The sequence below is a fragment of the Gavialis gangeticus genome, unplaced genomic scaffold, assembly GCF_001723915.1.
Source record: "Gavialis gangeticus isolate Ggan-Ray unplaced genomic scaffold, GavGan_comp1, whole genome shotgun sequence".
In the NCBI taxonomy this organism is placed as follows: domain Eukaryota; kingdom Metazoa; phylum Chordata; order Crocodylia; family Gavialidae; genus Gavialis; species Gavialis gangeticus.
In genome coordinates, this window is record NW_017729024.1 from 67,217,018 (window position 1) to 67,236,481 (window position 19,464).

Sequence of the window (19,464 nt, forward strand, 5' to 3'; positions counted from 1 at the left end):
AGGGCCAATAAGTTCTTCTGAGAAGCAATGTTTCATTATGGGTTTCTTTAGCACCATACAGCAGTAGTGCAGACATGCATGCCGTCAAATGTACTTTACTCAAAAATAAACCATTCTGTTCATACATTTCTAGAAGGAACCAGTATAAAACCAACAGAATCTGTCTTGGGTCATGTGACTGTTACTCATCTGAAGTAACGGTCATGAAGTTGGTCCAAAAATAATAATTAAAAAAAAAAAATCAGAAATAAAAAACCCTTGCTGCTTAGAATTAGTGACACATCCCTCCATGGATGCTGTCCACAAGAGTAAAAGTACCAGCAAAAGAGGTGGATGAAGTAAAGAATTTATAACTTGTAGATTCTGCAGAAACCAGGGAAGGAAATCTGATTGTGGCTAGCAAAAACGAGTCTCCCAAGTAAACATCCTGTTCAGACTTAGCACTGTTCAGATCAACAGTGGTAGCCAGTGAATCTCTGAATTTAGGAATGTAATGACTCATATTTTAGAGTTTAATTCAAGATACAACACATAACTTGTTTACAGCACAAGCTTATAAACTTAGGTTACAAAATCTACATGTCCCTACACTGGGATTACATGTCTCAGAGACAGTGTGGGTTGTTTTTGTCAAATATACGTAGTGGTCCTGTAAAACCTAATTGCATGATTAGACCTTGAGACAGCTGTATTTCTTTTTTTCCTTTGTTAGTAATATGTAATTTTCATAATAAAACTTTATCCATACATGATCAATGGGACTAGTAGCCTGAGAAAGGAGTGCAATTATATATGAATAAAATATTGTGAAAAAATTCAGATACAACAGAAAACCAAGGATGATTTAACATTTAAGTGAGGCACTGTGAAGGAAACCAAGTCACTAGACACCAGTCAGGTACACGTGATACTACTGAAAAAGTGTCATAATGTGCTCCATAACAGTTTGTTTAACCCAAATACAGAAGTTGTCACTATCGTGGATGTCATGGTAGAATAACTTACTTCACCTCAGATGAGAGGCAAACTATGGTTATTGTATTTCCAGTTCCAAAACAGAGGACACCTGTCATGGGAGACAGGAGTATATGGCTGTGGTGAGGACAGTGATATGCTGGTTCCCTGCCCCTGCCCATTCTGTTGCCCCTCACTTCCAAGCCACAGCCCTCCCCCCAGCCCTGCTGCTGCCCCTCACTCCCAAATTACAGTACCCTGCCTCCCTGGGCCATACTGCTGCCCCTCACTCTTGACCAGCAAGCCCATGGCGCTGCCAGTGCCCCACCCTCCTGACCCACAGTCCTTCATCCACCTGATGCCATGCTAAACCACAGACCACCCCCCATGCCTCCAGTGCCCTTCACTCCCAAGCCACAGCCACATCCCTGCTGGTGTCACTCAATCCCAACCTGCCCCCCACCCCACTTCTCTCCAGTATCTCCCAGCCACCCTACCCCTGCGAGCACAGGCACCAGCCCCTGTACAGCCAGGCCAGCTGCAGAGCTCCCTTCTGCCCCCAAAGATCCCCCTCACCTCTTTCCCTCTCTGGAGGGGCAGGTACTTCTCCCAACCTGCTGCAACCTCAGACCCCGCCCCTGCAACCACACACACAACACCTGACCCCCACAGATTTACCTGTATCCAGTTGCCGGGTTGTTCCCACCCTTGCCTGGCTATGTGTGTGTGCACCCTGCCTCTAACCACCCTGTCCCCAGCCCCAAGCAAATCCTTGCTAGGGCAACCTGGGAAGTTCTGGGAAAAATTTTGGAGGTGAGTTGACCCAAACCCCAGACATTTGATCATATTTTAAAAAACTGCCTTGACAGAGATTGGAGGATCTAAAAAGAGGACATGTCTGGGAAAACCTGGATGTATGGTAACCCTAGGTGAACATGAGAATCAATAATTCCCTCCTAGGGCTGTTCCTGGGGCAGACTACTTATGCACTTCCCTTTACTCAAAGACTAAGCTTACAAGCTCTATTTCACTTTTTAATTAATTTAGGCCTACATTTAGCAACCCCAGCTTTTATTTCATAGCCAAGTAATCCCACTGAAATGGACAGGACTCATTTTGAAATGAGGTTCTATGCAAGGGGGCCTTTTTTGTACCTTTGTCACAATAAACTACAAAAAATTCCTGAGAAAACACCACTACCCTTGAGTCCTATGGCAGGAAAAATAAAGCTATTTTTGATAAATCCTCGGCATTTTTAAAATTCAGAACCTGAAAGTAAACAATTGTCTTGGGTGCTCATGAAATCATCAGCTGTTATAGGAACATAAGAGAATCCTAAATTAATTTCTTGGCAGGTACAGAAAGAGCATTTAATTTTTCCTACCTAGTAAATTTGTTAATTTTATTTTGTAATGCATGTCAAAGAAGTTTAAACAATATTTTAATAGGCATTGAGGGGTACAGGTTGTATAGGCAAGAGAGTGGGGAAAAAAGGTGGGAGTGTAGCTCTCTATGTTAGGGAGCAGTACACATCTTCCATCATCAAGGCGGGGATAGAGGAGGGGAATACCGAGGCATTGTGGGTCAGGATCCAGCGGGGACAGGGGGAAAAGGACTTGGTAGTGGGGGTCTACTACAGACCTCATCAGGATGATGAGCTAGATGAAGTATTCTCCAGGCAGCTCTCAGAGGCCATTCAGACAACGGAAGCAGTGGTCATGGGGGATCTAAATTACCTGGACATCTGATGGGAGGAGCAGACAGCCCAAACAAACCACTCACATAGGTTCTTATAGTGCGTGCAGCACCTCCACCTAAGCCAGGTGGTGTCCAGTCCCACTAGGGGTAGCGCCTTGCTAGACCTGGTCTTAGCAACAGGGGATGATATCATGGGGAACCTGCAAATACACGGTAACCAGGGAGATAGTGATCATCACTTGGTAGAGTTCACTATCCAGCAGAGGGTGGGAAAAATATCTAGTGAGGCCAAAGTGTTAGACTTCAGAAGGGCCAACTTTAGTAAACTTAGAAGGCTAGTTAGTGAGGTGGCAGAACTCAAGAGCATCAAGCAAATAGGGGTCCAGGAGGGTTGGAGGTTTCTCAAGGGAGTGATCCTTGGGGCACAAAAGGAGTCTATTGAGGAAAGGGGTAATGGGGATAAAAAGCCCCCTTGGCTGAACAGGGAACTCCAGAAAACACTGGGGGAAAAGAAAGATTTATAGGCAGTGGAAGCAGGAGGCAGCCACCAAGGAGGAATACACCTCCCTGGTGCACTATTGCAGAGAATCAGTTAGTCAGGCTAAGGCAGGACTGGAGCTTAGGCTAGCTACAACAATTAAGGACAATAAAAAGTCCTTCTACACATATATAGCGAGCAAAAGGAAGTCACAGAGTAACATAGGGGCCCTGCGGGACCAATCAGGACAGTTGGTGGTTGATGCAAGGAAAAAGGCAAAGCTCTTCAATGAGTTCTTTACTTCAGCATTCCTAAGTACTAACCAAGACAATTCTCTCACCCTGAACATAGACAGGTGTCTAAAAGGCACCAGACCACTAAAGGTTAGTGCTGACTTAGTTAAGGGGCACTTGGAGGGGTTGGATGGGTACAAGTCAGCCAGCGCAGATGACCTCCATCCATGAGTGCTGAAGGAATTGGCCAGTGTCATAGCTGAGCCACTGGCATGGCTGTTTGAGCACTCATGGTGCTCTGGCCAGGTCCCTGAGGATTGGAAAAGGCCCAATGTGGCACCCATTTTTAAGAAGGGGAGAAGGGATGAGCTGGGTAACTTTAGGCCAGTCAGTCTTACTTCTATCCTTGGGAAAATAATGGAAAAAATCAAAGTGCATATTTGTGAAGGCCCAGCAGGGGAAACGATGCTGGAAGGAAACCACCGTGGGTTTGTCACAGGTAGATCCTGCCTGACAAACCTTATAGCCTTTTATGGCCAGGTCACATACTGCCTTGACACAGAAGCTGAGGCTGATGTCATCTACCTGGACTTTAAGAAGGCCTTCAACACAGTTTCATATCCTATTCTCATAGGGAAGCTAGCAGGCTGTAGGGTGGATGCTTACACACTCAGGTGGGTGGCCAACTGGCTTAGGGACTGCACCCAGAGAGTGATGGTGGATGGGTCATTTTCAGCCTGGAAGGAGGTGGGCAGTGGGGTTCCACAGGGTTCAGTCCTTGGACCGGTGTTATTTAATATCTTCATCAGTGATTTGGACGAGGGTGTGGAGAGCACCCTCTCCAAGTTTGCAGATGATACCAAGTTATGGGGCAAAGTTAGCACACTGGAGGACAGGGAGCAGATACAGGCCTATCTGTACAGGTTGGATCAATGGGCAGAACAAAATAGGATCCAATTCAACAAATATAAATGTAAGGTACTCCACCTAGGGTGGAGGAATCCCCAGCACACTTATAGGTTGAGGGATGACCTCCTTAGCAGCTCAGCAGCTGAGAGGGATCTTGGAGTCATGGCTGACTCCAAGATGAACATGAGCCGGCAGTGTAATGAAGCCATCAACAAGACCCATTGCACCTTGTCATGCACTAGCAGATGCATGGCCAACAGATCAAGGGAGGTGATGCTTCCCCTCTATGCGGCATTGGTCAGGCCACAGTTGGAGTACTGTGTCCAGTTTTGGGCACCGCACTTCAAGAGGGACACGGAGAATCTGGAGAGAGTTCAGAGGATGGCCACTCACATGATTAGTGGCCTCCGTGAAAGACCATATAAGGGGAGGTTGAGGAATCCAGATCTCTTCAGCCTTCACAAGAGATATCTGAGGGGAGACCTTGTAGCCACCTATAAGTTTATCAAGGGAGGTCAAAAGGGAATTGCAGATGTGCTATTTACCAGAGCGCCCCTACAAGTAACTAAGAATAATGGGTGCAAACTAGTTGAGAGTAGATTCAGATTAAACATCAGGAAGAAATTTTTTACAGTAAGGGTGGCCAGATTCTGGAATGGGCTTCCAAGAGAGGTGGTGCTATCACCTAACTTGCAGGTCTTCAAGAGGAGACTTGATTGACACCTGGCTGGGGTCATCTGACCTCGGTCCTCTTTCCTGCCAGGGGCAGGGGGTCAAACATGATGATCCTTTGTGGTCCCTTCTGACGCTACAATCTATGAATCTATGATATATTTTAAAGAAGTCCTGTAAAATGATCATATAGCAAAATTGCCACTTGCTGTACTTAATAAAAAGCTGGTTCTATACTTCTTTGGGGGTATAACATGAACTAGGAAACCTCAGGGAGTGAGAACTGCTATACCAAGACTGTGAGATAAACAAAAAATAGTTCAGATTTAAAATTGTTTACATACAGAATGATGTTTTCAATCTGTTTGTTTGTAGGTGCAACACACACTGCCCTTGCCAACATGGGGAAATAGCTCAGGTTAGATGTGGAATATACCTTCCACGTTACCTTCTCAGATGGACGCTCTTTTTAACAGATGCCTTTCTACAGTTTAGCTTAGCACATTCCAAAGCAAATTTGCTTGATCACAGAAAGGCATGTTACTGCAGAATGAGCATGTCCACAATACAGAAATAAGGCAGAAGAAATAAAGCTTAATGTTTAATAACTTCCTTGTTTAGACAAGTCCTACATCATCTGGCTTTTCCCTCCCCAGCCCTCCTCTCCCCTCCCCTCTCCTTGGCATTGGAAGGCAGAGCTTAATAGGGACCTAGTCATCCACTGATAAATGTAGGAATGCTGTTCCTAATGGTTCCCTGTCTAATGTTCATCCCATTTCTTCTTGAAAACCTCCAGTGAAGAAGATTCCTTAACTTTCCTGGGCAGTCTGTTTTTCTGCCTCACTGTTCAAACTGGAAATAATTTTCCTGATATCTAAATCTACTTGGCTGTAATTTAAAGTCATTGCTTTGCATCCTACCACCCACAACAGAGGAGAACAGTTATCCCTCTTCTTTACGGAAACCTTTCAGACAATTGAAGACTTGATTATTATTTCCCCCCTTGATCACCTAAATATGCCTAATTCTCCCAACCTGTCCTGGTATGGTTATGTTGCGTTCAGGACTATGAAGTTTTTCAAAAATAGGTGCTTAAATTGTATGCTCAATATGGTAGAAACTGATAGTTACACTGACAAAATATACCGTGTTTGCAAAAATTAAATGTTTACATATGCATTTTTAGCACTGTCTAAAAAATGATAATTGCATTCTTGTAACAGTATAATTTCCTGAAACAATTACCTGTTTGTTCCCAGGTGGGTTTATTATGTGTGTTCGGGTAAGGTGCCTATTTTTAAAAATTTGGCTTAATGATCCTAAAAGAAAATAGTTATTTCCTTCTCTAGTTGGCTCCATCCTCCAAGGGTAGGTGTGATATCATAGGAATACAGCACGCTGAGATAGATGTCTCAGAAAGAGGTGCCTACTTATTAATGACTTTGGATGACTTTCAAAGACATAATAAGCCACTATACAGTTTACATCAATTAAGTATTGAATGTCTCCACCTAGATGGTACCCCAGGCACATGTCAGTGGTTGTTAACTTGTTCAGGTTACATTAATGTAGCATCCAATTCCACAACACTATAATGGAGGTTTATTAGATTTATTCTACCATAGTCCAGATACCTATATATTAGGACTGTGTGAAGCTTCGATCACTGATTTGATTTGGTGGAGATTCGGCCTGATTCCACTGCTGAATCTCTGAATCCAAATTGAATCAGGAGACCCTTTAATCTGGCTAAATTGAATTGGACGCCTCCAAATCAAGTCAGAGAGCTTTGGAGAGATTTGATGATTTGGACATAGACACAGCTTTAAATGTTTTTTCTACATACCTCAAGGTACCAGGAGGCTCCTTAATGCTGAGAAGATGGGGTGGATGGAGCATTTCATGGGAGTGTGGAGGGTCCCCAGCGTGCTCAGCAGTGGACCCAGAAGTGGAACAGAAGCACTTCCAGTCTGCTTCTGGGCCTGCTGGGGAGTGTGTGGGGGAATCCCCCTCTGCCCCCTGGCTCAGTGACTGGTGCCTCCTGGGTCTGAGGTGGGAGGCACCTGGGGTCCCCCCCCCCCACGCTCTACAGCAGGCCCAGAAGTGGACTGAAAAAACTTCTGGCCCACTTCTGGGTCTTCCACCAAGTGTGTAGGGCCCGCCCCACCCCATGCTCCTGTGGCATGCTCCATCCACCCCACCATCACCACACCGCACCTCAAGGTATGTAGAAAAAATCTTTAAAGCTGTGTCTGTGGCTGAATCACCAATTCTCTGAATCAGCATCGAATCTTCAGACTTGGATTTGGCTGAATCAAATCAGGGACAGCGATCCGAATAAAAAAAATCAAATCGTTGCCCTTGATTCAGGCCAAACACAAATCCAAGTCAAATATGACCCGTTTTGCACAGCCCTGCTAAGTATCCAGATGTCTTATGTGCCTTTCATAACCTCAGTGACCCTGGCTGTCTTTTCACTATCAGTGCCATCATTAAACAACAAAAGCACTGATAATAGGGTTATCATGGCCTGGTTACTCCTGTTCAAAATATTTCACTATCACAGAAACAAAACCTAACTTTTAGTTATGTATTTCCTTGTATAATTCTCATAGAAAGAAAACAATAATGTGTTAACAAAATTAACTCAGTTAAATAAAATTTCACTAAAATGATATGATGCATGTATAATTTAAGATCTTTTGATCATGCTGTGCACCACATTATAAGATTCTGAGAGAGCTTTGTTCATTAGTCTGCACCCTCATTTGTGCTCATGATATACACTAGATATTATAGAACTCCAAATATGGTGGATATAATGTGTGTATTTCATTTTTAGCGGAAACAACCAAAAGTAAAGAAATCAGTAGAATGAGATGCTGGAGTGCCTTCTAGAGCCCTTACAGCATAAAAATACCCAGAGTTAATTTGAATACTTGAACAGAGTGTTGTATACTTTCTTAAAGGGACAGAGTAGGGAGGAGGGAATATATTCTCTCTCTTCCTGTAATTTGAAATTTCAAGGAAGTCCTTACTATTGTATAGACTTTAACCAGGAAAATGCCTCTTGAATGTAGTTTGGCTACACAGGGCTTGTGTACTTCTGAAGAGACTTAATGAAGATGAGTTGTAAATAAACTCATTGCAACATATCTCCAACACAAAGTCTAAAACGGAAGGCAGGGTAAATTTACACTAGTTAGATCAGTGGTTCTCAGACTCAAGGCACCCCTTCATAACTTTTGTGATCTGAGAAGCACCCCATTTCAACCCGTCCTGGTTTACATTAAATAAGAGTCCCCTAGCATCCCAACATGCTCTTTGGGCTGGGCGGGACTCTCTGCTCCCTGGCAGCAACTCTGGCAGAGACTGCAGGTACAGCAGGGTCTATTTGGCTTCCTCCTGCTCACCCCCTCACCCTCACCACTCCTTGCTGAAGCAGGGATTCCCCCTTTCTGATTGCCTTATATAGACACCTCTCAGCATTAGCTAGCATACCACATGCTGGCTATGGTCCATGATGTGGGAGACGGCACAAAGGCAGACAGGACAGCATTGGTCTGGGGTTTTTGGAGCTAATCAACAATTAGCTGGTAATTTCCCTCCATCCTTCCCTTCAAAAAGTTGTTGAAGAAGAGTTTGAACTAATGAGAGAGCCTTTTGTTTTCTTAATGGGCTGATAAACACTGAGTTAGGGGTGATGAACACTGTGTTACCAACTCCCTGCTAGGCTGCTGGGGGGATGGGGGGGAACTCCTCCCTAATCAGAATGTCCTGCTGGGGCCTGACCATGCCGCCCCTCAGCTCAGCACTGTGTAAGGGAAGGGAGGGGCTGCTTTAGCACCCCCTGCTTCTAGCCTGAGTTACGGCAGGCATGTGCCTGAATTTCTGGAATGAAAAGGGAATGTCTATCCACTTCCAAATTTGGTTCAAGCTTTGCAGGTTAGACTAACCTACAAAGATTGAATCAATTCAGGCCCAGGTTTTTTGAATTTCTGTCTGTAGCCTATATGCTTATCTCCTCACATCTCACTTATCTCCTCATACTTCCTGTGAGGAGACTTCAAAGGATCTCATGGTACCCCAAAGGTTTCCAGACCTTGGTTGAGAAGCAGTGTTCTAGATTAACTAAACCAGAGATGTAGAATATAAGCTTTTGTAAACATAGGGTTTATCCATCAGATGCTGAAGTTATATGCTAACTTCCCTAAGTCTTGGTTAAAAAAAAAAGATGCATTCCTGGCTAGCTTTAGGACATTTGGGACAACAGCAATTATTACTTCTGAAGTGAAAGGCATGTCTCCATTCTACATAGCTGGTTTGCAGGTTTTGCTTCCTGATATTCATACTGAGCTTTCTCATTATCCTTTTATTCACAGGGTAACTTTCTCTGATTAAACCTTTGAAAACATATCTTTTCTTCATTCCAAAGAACTTGAATTCCTTATTAATTCTCAGTTCCTATTAGATCTCATCCCCTAGTGTTATTTCAAGCTAGAAAATGTTTTCAGGATGAGAAGACGAAGGTTATAAAGAAGTTCTTGACTGAAACAGGAATTAGGCACATGATTAAAGTAAAGCAAGTACTTAAGTATTTTGCTGAATTGGGCCTTTGTGAATTTGTCTTCACACCAAAGAATTTCCTGCAGGAAATCTGGTATCTGCATTATTATCTAGCTTGTCAAGCTAAACACATTAGACCTGGGAAAGAGCATAACAGCAAACAAAAAGACTCTAGGCTAAAAGCAGCTCAGCAATGGACTATTTATAATGAACTCCCTGGTCAGGTCCAGACAAACACGGATATGTGGTATGTGGCAACACAGATCCATCTGCAGCACCACACACTGCACATGCAGACATTCCCCACACTTCTACCTTACAGCACAGTGGGGGAAGGGGGAGGAGGCGGTTGATCCCAGGAGATCCCGTGGTCAAAAAAAAATAAGCGGGGTGGCGCATATGGCAGCAGCCCCAGAGCCCTGCTCCGGCTGCTGGACAGGTTCCCAGCTGCAGGAACACAACAGCTGCACTTCCCCAAGGCCCCCCAGGACCCCAGATAAGGCTGCTGGGGCCAGCATAGTTGTTGGCCCCAGACTTCCCTACCCCACCAGAACTAGCTTGCCATGCACCAGAGAACGTGTAGCATGGGCATTCTCCGGAGCCAAGTAGCAATGGCACAGGATGTGCCGCTGCTACTTGTCCCTGGGGAAAAAAAGACAGCCATAGCCTGTCTGTCAGAGGTAGGAGGACTAACTTGGAAGTCAAAGTATTCTCAGTGGAAGGTAAGCACATGTGGGGAAAAAGAAGGCTACTGGTTACTGCCATTGTGGCCAACAGCTAACATAACTTTGAAATAAAATACAGCTCATCTACCTCCATAAACTACAAATGGTTTATTTATTGTAGGACAGAACACTGAGATATCAGAAAGGTAAAAGTTGGAGATAAACATAGCTTCCAATTCTAAAGTTTTCTTGTTCCTCTTCTCTCGTGCCCAAAATAAAACAGAGGTCTTTAACAAGAAGAAAAAATATCTCTCTGAAGTCTAGGAAGCTGCAAGTGACATAGTATTTTTACATATATTTTTAGAGCAGGTATTTAGGTGTAGAGCTTCCAGTTAGCTTAATGGTAGCCAGCTGGTTAGATCCCAGTACATGATGCTGAAATTTTACCTCATATGTATAAAGTAGTAATGCAGTAATTTACTCTTAACCCCTATCTACTAGCCAAGCACTAAGAAGGATATTTTGGAAAAATAAAATATATTCTGTTTACAATATGAACTCTATCAGAATAATGAATTTGCATAATGGAAAATGAACAAACAAAAGCAATGAGTAACATGAATCTACCTGTTACCTCCAAATGTGCATACTTGTCTTCTTTTTTCAAAATAAAAGTAAATTGTGTACTTTCCAAACTTAACTATACTTAAATTTAAGCATCATGCAGTGAAAGATATCACTTCAGATAAATTTCTCAGTAATTACAAATAATCCCTGAAATTGATACCTCAGGTTAAAGTATTTCTGCCAGCTCTTGTGCAAGGAACAGAGAGCAGGTTATAATCTCCAACAGCAGATGAAAACTCACCTTATTACAAAGTCATGGTTGTCAATCTCTTTTCCACATCCACTATCCAGGAGGATGCCAGAATTTCCAACAACTGCACATGTTTTAAACCGGCGGTTTTTCATTGGTGAGACTTCAGGAAGGAGCCTGTGCAAATCCTGAGAAATGTTTAGGGTGCGACGTCTGTCTAGCACATAGTGAATTACATCTCCTGGCTTGAAGCTGCTTTTGACTACCGAGACATCTCTTTCAGCATCTAAGAATCTAAGAATATTCTTCCTGTGGTGAAAAAAAAATCAGACATAGTTTTCATTACTTACAATAGGTTCATCTGTTAGCAAAATGGTAGGAAATATATAGCAGTGTGAGGTTTCAGATTTTTCCAGTGAATGTTTCTGCTATAACAACTATAAAGCTGTTTTTTAGGACTTTATTATAGAGCTTTGTGGGCTTGATTAAAAAAGTAAATGTGACATGCTCCCTAAAAGCACCTAATCCCTCTATATTTCTGAAAGGACGAATTGACCATGGAATTAAGATTTAGAATTACATGGCGCATAATTTTTTGAGTAATATAAACCTGTTTGTTATATTGGTTAGATTTTGAAACAGACCGCTGCATTCCATTTGATTAACAACCTGTTGTTAAAAAGATTTACAAGTTAAAGATATATTGTATTCACATATTGATGATGTGACCTATATCAAAAATCAAGGAATGAGCTAATTTGATTCTCACAACTTTGATCAACTTTTCCAGGCTAATAGTTGGACAATTGTTTCCCCCCCCAGTCTATAAAATTGAGCCTACTGATATGGATATAATTAGGAGGTAAATATAGTTTACCATGGTACCATAAAAATCCGTTATCATGGTGGAACAGAACTTTAAAAGATTTGCAGATTTTCTCTTATCATCTCACCTTTTAGTTTTAAACATCATCTTTCTATCATTACAGTTCACTGTATTTGCATATGTACATCTAACCGGTCAGCAAGGAACTCACACCCTATCTGTGGATAAGCACCCGAGTCATAGCTGCAGGCAGGTGTCCCTGTCCATTTGGGTTTCAGAGCCTAAAACTCACTCATGAAGGCAGGCATTCACAACTCTGCTTTGAAAGAACAGAGCAGGACATTGCAGAAGTGATAGTATCAGAATTCACTCTTTACAGTATAGCTTCATGGTTAGAGCACTTGCTCAGGAAGTTGCCCTGCTCAGGCTGAGAGCCCAAATCCCCATCTTCTAAGATGTGCCCTAACCACCATTCTAGAGGTAGGGGTGAGTGGGAGACACTCTCACTTCTTCTTCTGGAACTTGCTCATTAGGCAAAAGACAATAAACCATTCATGGGTTCCAGAAAACAGAGCACAAACATAACTTAGGTTTTACTGATTTAACTAGAGTTGTTTAAAACCAGACCTCAAGTTTAACTGTTATAGCTTAGTTCACATTTAAAAGTCATAGTTAAATAGGTATAAGCCCTCCTGTAGACATTCTCAAGTTAATTAAATATAAGATTTAGGCTCCTCAAGCGGGTGCAAACAAACATCCACTGGACCCAGCTCAGACTTAGGCTGCTTAGTTTAAAGTTTCCTAAACTTGAGTCAGGATCATTCACAGCTTGTGAGGAGGAGCTTCATGGGCAGTCAGAAGCAAGTAAATTGGTTTGGGGGAAAGGGCTGGTGGCATGAGGGCAGGAGAGGTGGAATTAGGGGGACTAGAGGGTCCAGGGGAAGGAGTTGTCTAGTCTAGGGGTGGAGGGAACAGCCCAGTCAGGGTCAGGGGGTTAAAACAGCACTACTTCAGGGCTGTGGAAAGTGGATGGGCTTTCCCAGGCCTTGAGCTGTGCTGGAGATGCATGCAAGCATTCATTAGGTCAAGTTAACCTGTGCTGAGAACTAACTTTAGATCAGGTGCATCATTTTTAGGGTGACATAAGCCCGTGATCCCTCACAATTGTAGGCTAAGTACAGTCAAAAAGCCTGAGGCTGAATTGATTTAATCTTCTCAGGTTAGTCTAAGCTCTGTAGATGGAATCGATAAGCAAGTGAACAAACATTCATCTTTGATTCCAGAAATACAGCCACATGCCTGCAGTGGCTCAGGCCAGAAGCTGGGAAGCACTAGAGCATGCCTCCCTGCTCAGCTGGAGCAGACAGCTTGGGCCAAGGCTGACCCATCCATCCTGCAAGGGGTGGGTTGTGAGGGAGAGGCAAAGCATCCTGGGATGCTGGGGGACTGTGAGTTAACTTGAATCTGGAGGGGATCTGGGACAAAAGTTCAATAAACTGATTTAACCTAAATCAGTGAAGTCTGATATTACATCCAGTCAGGTTTATCTTAAACCAGTTTCAGTCATTTTGGAAGCAGTTTATGTGCACAGAACTTCTATTGTGTTACAGACCTGAACCAGTTTCCAATCACTTCTACTGATTTATGTGTAATTTCTGTCCCTAGCCTTAAGTATTTAGATCACCCTGAGCTCAGTTAGGTCCATCTAACTGTAACGCTTGTACACACTCAGAGTGTTTACACTCACAGTTCATTGTATCAGTTTAAAATCAAGCTTTTCATTTGATTACACCTTTAATCTTATATTTAATTACTGCAACTGTGTATGTAGACTGGTGAAGAATTCTCCAGATAATGTAAAGCTGGGAAACAATCAAGTCCATTCTTTCTTAGAATGCATTTTTGCCAACATTACCAGCAACTAAACTCAAATCAGCAAAGCATTTAAGCTCATTCTTATATACATCTGTACTCTACAAAGTACTTAGGATTGTTAATGGGACTAGAGTACGTGTCTAAAGCTAAACACATGCATAAGTAATTTGCTGAATAGAGATGGAGTGTTGAACTGGGATGATGGCACTTACAAATGTTTTCAACATTGTTATTAAGGTCAATTGATAGAACTGAATATGTAACAAACATTTTGTTGAGTAAGATTGGGCTGCTTTTATAGTCACTTTTTAGAATAGAACTTCCTTAGAACAAAACAAAGAAAAACAACAAAAAAATGTTTATCAGAAAAGAAAGATAACTGTCCTGCCATTCTAACTGTTGTAGTACCTGCTGAGAGACAACAACGCGAAAATAATTCCCCAAAGGTGAAAAGGGAAAAAACATATAGCAACATCATGTTGACCATCCAGTTACTTTGTGTCACTGCCTCAAGATTAAGAGAATGCCAGATGCTGGCAACTTGCTATAAAGCAATGGAAATGTTGGAATTCACCTTAAAAGCCTAAGGGGAAGTGAAACATGATGAGAATATTTTTTTATGTTGTCTCTCACATTATAAACCTAACAAAAAGAAAAAGGAAAAGAAGAACATTTAAAGTTCTATTTTACAGCTCCAGTGTATGGATGAGGCATCATCAGAGCAAAGGCATCTCATGATGTAGCATGCATGAGGGACTGAGAATAATGAAGCAGAATGGAAGATATTAAAACCATAAGTGCCTAAAGCTTTTGGTAAATGGTGTAAAAGGCCAGGCAAGGTATTTTTGTAAAGCAAGATAAAGCCTGTAAGTTTAATGGACTTAAAAGCCCTGTGGGTTTGATAAGCTTACTTTTGTAGGCACCGCGTAGCAGATATATAAATGGTTAGAAAATGAAAAAGAATGAAAGAGAAGAGGGTATCTGATCAGCTTGTATTAAAAGGTGGTAAAATTATACATAACATAAGAATAGAGACATCAGGCTTGAGCTTTGTAAAGGAGGTGGCTACTAAAGCAAGAATGATCAACAGCCACAAGAGCACCAAAGGGAATCCTGTCTATCCCCTGAAGTTGTAACAGGGCTGGCTACAACAGACACCCACAAAGGTTAAGTCAGAAGTTTAGTGGGAATCTAGAATTTTGAGTGAAATATGAATAAAGAAGGGAAAGACCAATTAAATATGTAAAATACTATTTCCATAATCCAGGATGCCTATGCCTATAATTATGTGTGTTAACAAGCATGCAGTAACATTTGGTCTTGACTACAATTTCCTGCATTAAAATATTAAAACATAAAAGGGACACGGTGAAGGTGCCCAAGCAGTATGTAACTTTACATTTTATCTCAGCAAAAGCAAAATAGAGAGTACAAGACAGAAAGGACTATGGCTGGAGTTGAGACCTAAAGTTGTTTATTTAAACAAGGGCAATTTATAGACTAAGTGTACTAGCTATCTATTGATCTTTTAGATGTGTGAAGGTCTTGATATCCATGCCTCTCAGTGGAAGTCTTTCCACTACATTGAGCACCCTCTCAATTATCTGGGCTGAGATTTTCAAAAGACACCTAAAAGATTTGGAGATATAACTTCTAAATAAAGATAAGTCAAAGATGAGCAAAACTAATGAGAATAGGGGGTCCAAATCCCTTAAGCAAATTTGAAAATATTCTTCCATATGCTTAGAGGGTGGTTGTCATCTAAATTACACAAGCATATTGTCATGTAAGTTGACAAAGTCAATGGTAAATGTGCAGGTGAGCACCATATCACATGTAATCCATGTGCTAACATTTGAAACTGGTATTAGTCTTAGCATTAGTGTTTATGTGATTTCATTACATCAGACTGATCCTTTTAATACTAAAAGAAATGAGGCATAGTTAGCTCTGTTAGTCTGCAACCAGATAGAAGGTGGGGCAGGTGGCACTCCAGTAACTTACTGATACAGAGAGGCATAATCTTTCCTAGGCAACATCCTAGTTTGTCATATCCTAGGCAGATCGTTGCTAGGGCTGTGCAAAGCTTTGGTCACTGATTCAATCTGGAGATTCACCCGATTCAGCAGCTGAATCTCTGAATCAAATCAGGAGACCCTTTAATCTCTCTGAATTAAATCAGAACCCTTCAAGTTGATTCGGAGAGATTCGATGATTCAGACATAGATGCAGCTTTAAATGTTTTTTCTACATACCTCAAGGTACCAGGTGGCTTGTGAATGCTGAGATGCTGGGGCAGATGGAGTGCCCCATGGGAGTGCGGGGGGGGGGGGAAGGTGGTGCTTCCCCACCATGCTCGGCAGCAGACCCAGAAGTGGGCCAGAAACACTTGCACTCCACTTTTGGGTCAGCCACAGAGTGCACAGGGTAGCCCCTCCCATCCCCCAGCTCAGCAAATGGTGCCTCCTGGGTTTGGGGGGGGGGCATCTGGGGTTCCCCCACAACCAATCGCTGACCCATTGGGTCACGGGGGAGTGAAAGGGTCTGCCATACAGTAGGCGACAGACCCAGAAGTGGACCAGAAGTACTTCTCGTCCACTTCCGGGTCTGCCACCAGGCATGCGGAGAGCCTCCCTACACTCCTGTGGGTCGTTCCATCTGCTCCACTATCACAGCGCTCATGAGCCGCGCCTGGTACCTTGAGATATGTAGAATAAACATTTAAAGCTGTGTCTATGGCCAAATTGCTGATTCTCTGAATCAGCATCGAATCTTCAGATTCAGCTGATTCAAATCAGGGACATTGATCCAAATTAATGAATTGAATCACTATCCCCGATTCTGGCTGAATCTGATTTTGAATCAAATACAGCCCATTTTGCACACCCCTCATAGTTGCACATGAAATCTTGTGTTTCTCTGAATCAGTCTCTTAGGTGCCACCTTGCACCTACCTTCCAACTAAAGCAGTTAGGCTCCAGAGCGGCGAGAGACCTGCAGGTGAAAGCCCGCTGCACACCTGCTCCCCCGAAGTCCCCCAAAGACCCCCCAGCAGCCGCAGAGCCCCCTGCCAACCCCCAGCACAGCCAGAGGCAAGCAAGGCCTGTGGTGGGAGGGGGTTAACCCCTGAGTGAGTGGGAGGAGGCAGCTGAGTGGAGCCAGGCCAGGTCAAGCCCCTCTCAGGCCCCTACTTTGCCCAGCCCCCCAGGGAGGAAGAGAGGTGGGGGAGTACTCACCAGTCCCCCTCCAGTAGCGCAGGGCCCCCCCAAATCCCGGGCAGGGCCTCCCCTTACCCGAGAGCAGCTACCCCGAAGGCGGGCCCACTATGCATGTGTGCAATTTAAAAGGGCCTGCCAACAGCAAAAAAAAGCCCTAGTTAGGCTCTGGAGCGGTGAGAGATGCACGGGTGAAAGCCCGCTGAGCCCCCGCACCCCTGAAGCCCCCGCCAACCCCCAGCACAGCTGGAAGCAAGTGGGGCCCATGGTGGGAGGAGGTTAACCCCTGAGTGAGTGGGAGGAGGTGGCTGAGTGGACCTGGGCCGGGTCAAGCCCCACCCAGACCCCTGTTTGGCCCAGGCCCCCAGGGAGCCACGTGACCAGAGCAGCGAGAACAGGCTGTGCAAACAGGCACACTTGTCTGCTGATGTGTGAGTTAGCGCGGAATTCATGCAGGAGGATGCACGGGAGGGCCTGAGACCCTGCCTGCAAACCCCCCAGGGTATATAGTCCCAGCCGTAGCCAGCCTACCAGAGGCATGACACAGATGGGCACACGCCGCACCCCAAGGGTCCCCTCAGGCTGTGCGCACCCCCCCTGGCACCTCAGAGATGACCACCCAGATGCAGCCCATGGTTCTGGGCTCCACACAGATGGAGCCCTTGGCTCGCAGCTGCAGGGGCTGCCTGTCCCTTTTTCAGGCTCTTGGGTCCGGGAGCATGGCCACCTCCCCTTGTGGGGTCTGCTCCCTACTGGGGTCTCTGGCACGCCAGCTGGAGGAGCTCCAGGCCACAGTCCAGAGACTGCGTGCCATCAGGGACTGTGAGCAGGAGATCAACTCCTACTGCCAGGCCCTTCTACCCTGGGAGCCTGAGGGTAGACCACAATCTCCCTCCAGGACAAAGGAGGACTCTGGGACCTCCTGCTCTGTCCAGTCAGGGGCATGGACCAAGGTGGTCAAGGGCCCAAAGGCCCGCCGCACCAAGGCCCCTGCCCTGCCGGAGCTTAGCAACAGGTACGTACCTCTTGCTGCTCCAGCAGAGCCTGCTGAGTTGCCAGCTTCCTCAGGCAACACAGGCTCAACTGCAGCTGCTGCCCCCGCTCTCCCCAAGACAAAATGTAAGGTGTTTGTTGTGGGAGACTCCATCCTGAGGGGGACTGAGGGGCCAATCTGCTGCCCTGACCCCTTAGCCTGGGAAGTCTGCTGCTTCCCAGGGGCCTGCATCTGGGACATTGTGGAGAAGATCCCAAAGCTCCTCCAGCCTGCAGACCACTATCCTATGCTCCTTATTCATGTGGGCACCAATGACACAGCTCGGAGCACTCCCAGCTGGGTCATGAGGCGCTACAGGGATTTGGGAGTGGGGCTAAAGGGCCTGGGGGCACAGGTGGTGTTCTCGTCGAACCTTCCAGTCTCGGGGTATGGGCTCAGGAGGGAGAGGAGGATCCACATAGTCAACCAAAGACAGCGGTGCTGGTGTCATTGGGAAGGCTTTGGCTTCCATGACCACAGCCCGCTCTTTGGTGAGAGAGGCAGCAAGCTACTGGGAAGAGATGGCCTCTACCTCTCTCCCCTGGGGAGGAGGCTTTTCTCAGCCAGACTGGCTGACCTGCTCCACTGAGCTTTAAACTAAGCACATTGGGGGACAGGGGGACTACCACCACTGCTGGCCTGCTGAGCAACCCTTGCAAAGCCAGCAGGCCAAGGCACTTAAGGGAGCCCACCCCTGCCCAAGCCCTGGCACTATCTGTGGGCAAGGCAAGAGCCCCCAAGGGGACACTTGCCTGCCTGCACACAAATGCCAGGAGCTTGGGAAACAAGCAGGAGGAACTTGCCCTCCTGCTCAATGCAAATAATTACGATGTCATAGGGATAAAGGAGACTTGGTGGGACTCCACCCATGACTGGACCTCGGGTATAGATGGCTATATCCTGTACAGGAGGGATCGTGTAGATAAAAGGGGTGGGGGTGTAGCTCTCTATGTTAAGGAAAGCTACATGTCCCTGCAAGCTGATATTGGTGACCAGGGTGGATGACTGGAGACCCTCTGGGTTAAAATCCATGGGGAACATGGCACAGGTGACACAACGGTGAGAGTCTACTACAGACCTCCTACCCAAAGTCCTGAGCATGACCAGGAGTTCTCCCGGGAACTGGCTGAAGCCACATGCCCCAGGACCATGGTTGTCATGGGTGACGTAAATTACCCGGACATCTTGTGGGAGGATCACTCAGCAAAATCTGAGTGGTCGCAAAGTTTCCTCTCGTGCATGGATGAACTCTACCTGACTCAAGAAGTCTATGGGCCAATGAGAGGCAAAGCGCTGCTCGACCTGGTACTGGCTACTGGAGATGACCTAAATTGGTGACCTAGTGATCGATGGGAAGCTGGGTGACAGCGACCATGAGCTGATCACCTTCACCATCCACCATAAAGCTGGCAAGTCAATAAGCAACACAGAAATCCTTGACTTCAGAAAAGCCAACTTCAACAAGCTCAGGAGGCTGGTCAGGGAGGCCCTAAGGGACCATGACCCCAGGGAGAAGGGAGTTC

At 45.0% G+C, this 19,464-nt stretch overlaps 1 protein-coding gene across 1 annotated transcript in view; it reads right to left on the bottom strand.

Moving 5' to 3' along the window:
* ST8SIA4 (ST8 alpha-N-acetyl-neuraminide alpha-2,8-sialyltransferase 4) overlaps nt 1-19,464 on the bottom strand; it is a 135,413-nt gene that overhangs the window by 95,557 nt on the left and 20,392 nt on the right. The window contains exon 3 of the mRNA XM_019517209.1: nt 11,044-11,301. Coding sequence (XP_019372754.1) covers nt 11,044-11,301 — 258 coding nt within the window. The remainder of the gene's footprint in view (nt 1-11,043; nt 11,302-19,464) is intronic.